The following is a 7415-nucleotide window of genomic DNA, read 5'->3' on the forward strand; positions in this document are numbered from 1 at the left end:
ACCGCTTGCTGGATCCAAATATTCACCCAATATGCTGGGACAAATACCCAACCCAAAGTGTTGGGTACAAATAACCCAGCATTGGCTTATTCCCTTTTGGACCTAGTGCTGGCTAAACTATTTCAGCAAATTTGTGTTACTTTTAAACCAGCGTGTTTTAAGAATCTGACATTTCATAATCAGAGAGCCAACCTTTTTAAAACACTTTAGATTGCTCAATTATTTATCAAAATAACATCCATACACACGTGAGGTTTGACCAATAATATAGATTAGTGAAAAAAATATATGGTCATTATGTTGTGGCTGGCTAATGTATAACAATATTTTGCCAGATTATTAAGATGTCCCCAAATCAGTTAGTCAGATATCCCCAAATAAGTGCTCTGGGTTTTGAGCATTTACACGTATTTTAATGAGTGTCTGACCAACGGTGCATTCATTTCTGTGCATTACCTGTTGTCCAGTTTGAGTTAGCGAGTACACCTGCTGTGGTGCTGACTGGTAAACGGAGGTAGGACACTGGTACCCTGGTGAGGGCATTCCATTCATGGAGAATGGAGACATCTGTGAGGCAAAAAAAAAAATGCACACAATGCAACCACGTATGTACCGTAGAGAATGTAGTGACCGAGCCTTCCATGTGGTGCTCTTAAACTCACTGTTCCGCTGTGGGTGTTGATGATGCTGATTCCCAGTGGGCTGTGCTGCATGTTGCTTTGCAGGTGGAGCATGGAGGGCTGACCTCCTGTCATGGCCATGCTGCTCAGTTGGGCTTTAAGGAGCAAAATATAGAGCATTTTTAAATAAAAGATGACGTGATGATCTATACAAATTGATCATCCATCGATGTAGCTCTTAGACAAGCGGTTAACATGTCTGCCTCTCAGTTGTCATGTTCTGCCCTCCTCCATAACTCAAGAACTTCAGTGTTACTGAATACCGATAGTACCATATTGGCCCGAATATAAGACGGCCCTGATTATAAGACGACCCCCTATTTTTCAAGACTCAAGTTTGAGAAAAGACTTTTTGAACACCAAATTAATTTTTATACACAAAATAATTGCAGTACATCTGAAACAAATGATTCTAACGATACTGTATATTTGAGAAAAAAAGTGTTATTTTGCCTCATTCAAATCTTAATATCTGAACATTTAAATATGTAAACTAAACTGCAATGACATTCGTAAATCAATGGCTCCTGGTTTTTGAAATTGCATCATAACTTCTCCTCAACTGCCGGTTAACCTGGCCAATCTTCTACCCACTTTTCTCCAGACTGTTGCTACGTTTCCTCATTTTTTGTTATCTCTACGATTACAGTGTTTTCTTTCTTACCGCCATTTTTATTTTTCTTCTTTGTGCTATGGCTATTTTAATTTTTTCTTCTTCGTGACAGGGGTTCGCTTTGGCCTGGGGAGTCAAGTTCAGCATTCGCTTCAATGGTATCTGGCGTCATATGACTTCTTTGGTTCTGGTGTGATTATTTAGTTGTTGTTTGTTTTAGGTACCACTTGTGACCTCACCTGTCTGTTGCTGCAACAAGCTGCCCTGGGAGGCACCAGTACTGTGGCCACAGCCATCCACCATCTGCTGTAGTCGGGGCACGTCCACCGAGGTGAGCCATGATAGAGACTGCAGATCCCCAGGGAGGTCCTCCTCCCTAAGTTGGGAGGGGTCTGTGGTCAGAAGCCTTCAGAGGGAGAAAGGGAGAAGCACTGGGTTGGGCAACGTGGCTGTCAGATCCGGCTCAAAGAGCACAGGTGGCATTTATATGTAAACTCCAAAGGGGGCAGTTTTTATCTCTCCAAGTCAGAAGCCTCAGCTGCTCAGTGAGGCTGGGTTCGAGTGTAAGTATATTAAACGGTGCCGTCTAGGATTTAGCATATAAGAAGATTAGCTACTGGTGTTAATTCATGAGGGAGTGTTTTGATCAACAATGAGGGAGTTAAACAAATCCCATTCAGTAGAAACCATCGGTTTTATTGCTGTAGGAAAGGTGTGGGGTGAATCTTATTGACTAGAAAGTGCTTAAAATTATTTAAACCAAACAGAGAAACTTACTGTTGTACAGTGCAAGACTTTATTTATGTATTTAGTTATTTATTGGAAAATGGGGGCATTTTTAAATAGGTCTTCAATATAGCACATCTTTATGGTCAGTGATTAAGAAATGTATTTTTAATCATTTACGATCAGCGTTTTGTTTAGTAAATTGATTCGATTCCAGCAGCGAACTACAGTCATGATGTCTTTTATGCGGTCAGTTCAAGAGAGAATAACAAGAGAAGAATCCTCTTCAGTCTCCCCTACACTCTAAGTGTTCAGGTTTTGTAACAGGGGGTCGCCATGACAACATATACTATTCACTTTGTGTGGACAGTGAAGGAACAACCCCGGCCCCCCAAACCGCACCCCCATGCATGCACAAACCAAATCTCCTATTAAAAAAAAAACCCAACCGTGTCAGGTGACCACAGCCCAGCCCTCACCATTGGCTGAATCATAAGTAAACAACACATGAGATCGTTTGAAACAGAGCACAGCAGCACATGTTGCCTGCAACAGTTGGCCTTGTCTATTGAAAAATGATCACCTATTGTGTCCCAAACGACAAATCTGCCCAGTGGCACGTGGCTCTATTGTCTTGGCCAGACCCTTCCTTGATTGTTTCTGTCGGTTCTTTTCTTTGCCCCGGGCCCTTGCATTAATCTGCCGGAATGACAGGCCTCACATTGGAGGGACAAATAGGATACCATCTGCTTCCCTGTCCCTTTCCAGCCTCGGTAAAAACACGCCCAGCACCCCATATCCACACCATACATACACCGCTGTGACTCGTCTTCCTACGTGAGGAAATCAGCTCAGGGCCAGAGGAGGGTGCAAATGCAATTAGAGGTCAGACTTTGGCTTGTGTGTGTTTATATGTGTGTGTTGTGACTTGACATCACTGCAGACAGCACGCGTCAACCGCACTGTTCTCATTGAATTGGACTGTTTTTATGCACGCATTTAGCGACATTACTGAACTCATTCAGTATTATATGTGGGGATCGCAAATTTTAATTTCACGATACCATTGCGTTATATGATCCAAAAAAAAAACAAGTTCGCCCTTTTGCACTATTTCCAAAATGTGTTGTCATTTCGATATTATTACAAATAATACATCAGGATAATGTAATACAAATAGTCAAGAAAAAAATATTAAATGCATATGGATTGTAGCACCACATAAATCAGGTGGACATTGGAAGATTATTATTTTCGTATGGTTTTGCATAAAAAAGTGATTGCTTGGATACACTTAACTACAGTAGAAAAATTATGTACCTGGACTCGATGCATACAGTATTTTCTGACCTAGAACTGTCCAAAACACAGATTAAAAAAAACAAAACTTTGGCATACACGGCCCTTTCCACCTCCCCTCTTCTTGTGCCACCAGCAGGCATAGAGATTCACTGAGGCATAACATGTTGAGCCCATGTCTACGTTTATCACCCAAGTCTTCACAGAGGTTCAACAACACAAAATATTGAACCCCAAACCCCCTCCCCACTCCCTCACTTGCCCTCCCCTCTCGTCCTTGTCTAATTGGGAGCCACTTGTGCACGCGGGTGACCCAGAGAGCGCCCCATCTCCCCCTGAGCCGACGGCCCGAGAGGTTCAAGCTCTCCGTGTGCCGACAGCGGGAGTGTAAACAGAGCTGATAGTTTCTGACAGATCCATTCAGACTGAAAATCATTTATTCTACTTCTCTTTTTCTTTTTTCTTTTTTTTTCCATGCATCCCACTCCCCTTCCCCCATTTACCCAGTGGAACCATTTGTCATACGTGTACTGGGCATTTTACTCCCAAACTCTTTGCTAATGCTTACACAGACGTGGTTGGTTCATTGCATTGGCTAAATTGAAGCGCTGTTGATAACATAACAAGTTTGAAATAGTTTAGTTACCTATAGTCTTGTGGAGACGGATGATGGCCAGTATCCTCAATTATTCCTGACATCCTGGATGTAATTCCACCTTCTATCATTTCCTGGGATATTTGATACCTCAACAGTAACACAAATAAAATAAGCATATTTTATACATGTCACGATGATGCTTTAAACAGATGTAATGTTAATGAGGAAAAAGCGCAACATTGGTCATGATGCAATCCAGTTCATTTTAAAAGCAAATATTTAAATTAATAATTAAATCTACACAGACATAATCATTAATAATGAGAAGAAAAACATTCAAAATGGTATATGGTATTATCACAAATATTATTAGCAAGTTGTTGTTGTCGTTATTTGGAAGTAGGCTGTAGAAATTATTGTTCAGCTCCTCTGGCAAACATGTTTCTCAAGTAATCAAAAGAGTATTTTTAACTTTAATTCAGAGATTTAAGTGTTGGAATTAAGGGTAGCACCGAGATTTTAAATGTCTCATAATTTGCCATGACAACAAAGACGGTAACAACAAAGACACAAGACTTTAAAAATTCAATTCACTCAATAAACCAAACCTTCACAAAGGCAAATGTGCCAAAGATGAGAACATTCTTGCAATTTACCTGTTTTCGATGATATTGGAAGAATGTTTGGATGGATCCTCCGGGAGACCATTTACTGTATTCCACTGTGCAGCACTTGATTCTCCCCCAAAAAACCGTTTTTAAATTTCCCTCTCTGGAGCTGTCCAAAGCCTGCTCATGCGCAGTGGAGAGCTGAAAGGCGCTCCCAGGCGGCCCGGGGGCAGGAGGATCCCATGACTTTGACAGCTGCTACCAACAGTCCCATTCACTAACTTCACCGCAATATCGGGCCGAAAAGACACTGAAGATTTTCTTACTGTCTTTTGCGAAGGGCGCAAACGCTGGCGCACACTTCCAGAGTACCATCAGTGGCCAAACACCAAGCTAGATTTGTAAAAAATACTCCAAACTCCATTCCTGACATTTTAGTCTTATTATTGAACCATTTTTGACATAAAATCTGATGCATACATTAAAACCTATTTAAAAAAAACGTTTTCGTTCGAGCCGCACACACGAGTTTTCAAAACGCAAAAATAAGTAAGGAAGCAAGGCCACATAATTTTAGCGAAAAAAAATAGAAGAACGTCTTATTCAAGATTAAATATCCTCATATGTTTCTGTCCGGTTACTCCATGAGGGATCTAAGACGATGTGAGTCGCTACTTGTGGTGGCATCTGTGTATGTGATGGTGAACTGTTTTTTTTCTTTCTTTTTTTTCCGAAGGGAAGTGCTTGAGGATCATTGCTTCCCGCCGTAGTGGCCGCGTCCTGTTCCTCTCAGCAGTGGGGAAAAAGAGCCGGGGAGGCGCGTGAAGGGAGGGCGGCTGAAGGAGGAGGGGGGGGGACAGGATGGCTGAACAGGTTCACTTGAGAAAATAGTTCAATGTGGAGGTTTTCATATCGCCCGTCTTGTAAAGTGAGACGTAAAATAGGCACTCAGGAATAAAAATGTTTCTTTTGATTATGAACTGCCATGGTGCGTACATGTACCATCGAATTCAGCAACGTGGGTGTACGATTTTACTCGAAAACAAAATTTCTTGATAAATCAATGGGAAGCGCTTCAATGAAAGGTGAGGGTATGGTATGTCATTTGCTATCTTACGATGGAGGTGGTGTTGGTGGAGCGGGGGGGGGGGGGGATTTTTCAAAAGTCTGCAGTGACAGAACGTGAGCATCCCCATGAGAGCCCACAGATGGTAAATCGGTGTGTCACAAAGGAACAATCAATGATTACATGCATGAATGTAACGGACAAAAAAAAAGACCTCACAGAGCACAGCCCCAAGGTCCTAAAACCCGCAAAGTTCTGAACGCGTGCCACCACTGTTTTACACCTATTGAGCTAAGGCGCTCATCATTTCACATGAGACAAATATTTTGCACCTCCAAACTCAAATGTCACAAAAGGTGGATACAGTACAAAGAATAATTATGCAAATTTCTGCCATCTAGTGGAAGACATTTGAATTGTTTCGCTCTTTCACGATACGTCACTTGATGGATGAACAAATACAGTCCTGTACTTTATTTCCAGAAAAATAAGTAATGTTTTTCTTAGCTTGCAAGTAAAATTGGATATTTCTCTCTGGAAAAGCTGGTGACACTAATTAAAATATGGCCTTTCAAATTATGTACTCCTGAAAACTTTAGGATTGTGGTTGATAGTTTTGTAAAGGGTGAACTCATGAAAATTTTGCATCTCTCATTTGGTTCGACAACACTATCGACGAAAGTACAATTGTATTGTTTTCCCAATTAAAATATCAATCATCTTTGTTCAGATCGAATTTTTGAAACGGCAAGTGTATCGTTTTCAGTGTTTCCCAACTTTTACTGAGCCAAGGGTCATAGAGTGTTATACAGAACCTCACGTTACACCATCAAAAAAATGTCATTGAAGGTTCCGACTGAAATAATGATCTCGTCTCACTTTATTGACATAATGCATTGACTTACTTGGTGTGAAAGCTGTTCCTGTTTCGTTGAGCTTTTGCTGCTGCTATTATTCTGTTGTATGAATGAAAATTAGGTGTACAGTGGATGAACAAAGATACATTATTTGTAGTAAATAATTCGTTTTTGTTGGACTCATTAAGAAACTGGATAATTCACCGATTCACACCTGACGGTCTCAATGCTGTGATCACAGTGTTTGATTAAAAATTCATTAGATTGGACACCCAATGCAACGTCGAGTAAGTGTATTTTGCACAACTGTTTTTTTTTGCAGCTGGTATCATGTCTGTAGTCAGGCAGTCAAACTGCAGGTCTCAAAAACATCAGTGATGTTTGGAGCAGCATTGAGTTGGCTCTGTACGATACATTCAAGGCCACCAGCGCAAGAGAGTGTGAGGACTTCCTGCAGCTCAGTGACAAGAGTGACAGCTTTCCCTTCTCATGCCTGTTCGGGACTAATGGGGAAACAATGGGATCACAGCCTGAGGGCTGGCCCGTGTTTGTAGCCTGTCTTTTTGTCTTTCACCGAGTGTTTACTCAAAACACACCAGCACTTCTGAGAATGAGGTCAACTCACGACTTTAATCTCCTCTCTGGGCAGAGACCCCTCCACCCGCAAAGAGCCGCGTAACACCCAGAGTGACCCAATGCCCACCCGGGATGAACTGCTGTCAACTGTGCTTAAATGGAACTGGAGGCGCAAGTGTTCTGCTAAAGGCTGCTGAAAAACCACAAACATCTTCGACTTGCATGGGTCAGAGAGACGGTGAACCATTTAGTCAGCGTAAACATGTTGTGAGTTGGTCAGTTGCTCATCTACTCGGTCAGTCAGTCCATGTGTTGGCCAGCTGCTCATCCCCTTCAGGTGATCTCTCGGTCAGTCAGACGGGTCTATTAGTTGCCAATCAAGCAAGGGGGTA

The 7415-nt window shown here is 41.8% G+C and overlaps 2 protein-coding genes across 2 annotated transcripts in view; one reads left to right on the top strand and one right to left on the bottom strand.

The window, feature by feature from the left end:
• Positions 1-5370, bottom strand: part of foxn4 (forkhead box N4) — a 9789-nt gene extending 4419 nt beyond the window's left edge. Inside the window, exons 1-5 of the mRNA XM_052068786.1 lie at positions 4573-5370; positions 3965-4063; positions 1533-1699; positions 663-775; positions 457-567 (exon numbers count right to left, since the gene is read on the bottom strand). Of these exons, the coding sequence (XP_051924746.1) occupies positions 457-567; positions 663-775; positions 1533-1699; positions 3965-4044 (471 nt within the window). The 5' untranslated portion in view covers positions 4045-4063; positions 4573-5370. The remainder of the gene's footprint in view (positions 1-456; positions 568-662; positions 776-1532; positions 1700-3964; positions 4064-4572) is intronic.
• Positions 1524-7415, top strand: part of myo1ha (myosin IHa) — a 25715-nt gene continuing 19823 nt past the window's right edge. Inside the window, exon 1 of the mRNA XM_052068783.1 lies at positions 1524-1624. The gene's annotated coding sequence lies outside the window, so the exon portion shown is untranslated. The remainder of the gene's footprint in view (positions 1625-7415) is intronic.

The sequence above is a fragment of the Hippocampus zosterae genome, chromosome 6, assembly GCF_025434085.1.
Source record: "Hippocampus zosterae strain Florida chromosome 6, ASM2543408v3, whole genome shotgun sequence".
In the NCBI taxonomy this organism is placed as follows: domain Eukaryota; kingdom Metazoa; phylum Chordata; class Actinopteri; order Syngnathiformes; family Syngnathidae; genus Hippocampus; species Hippocampus zosterae.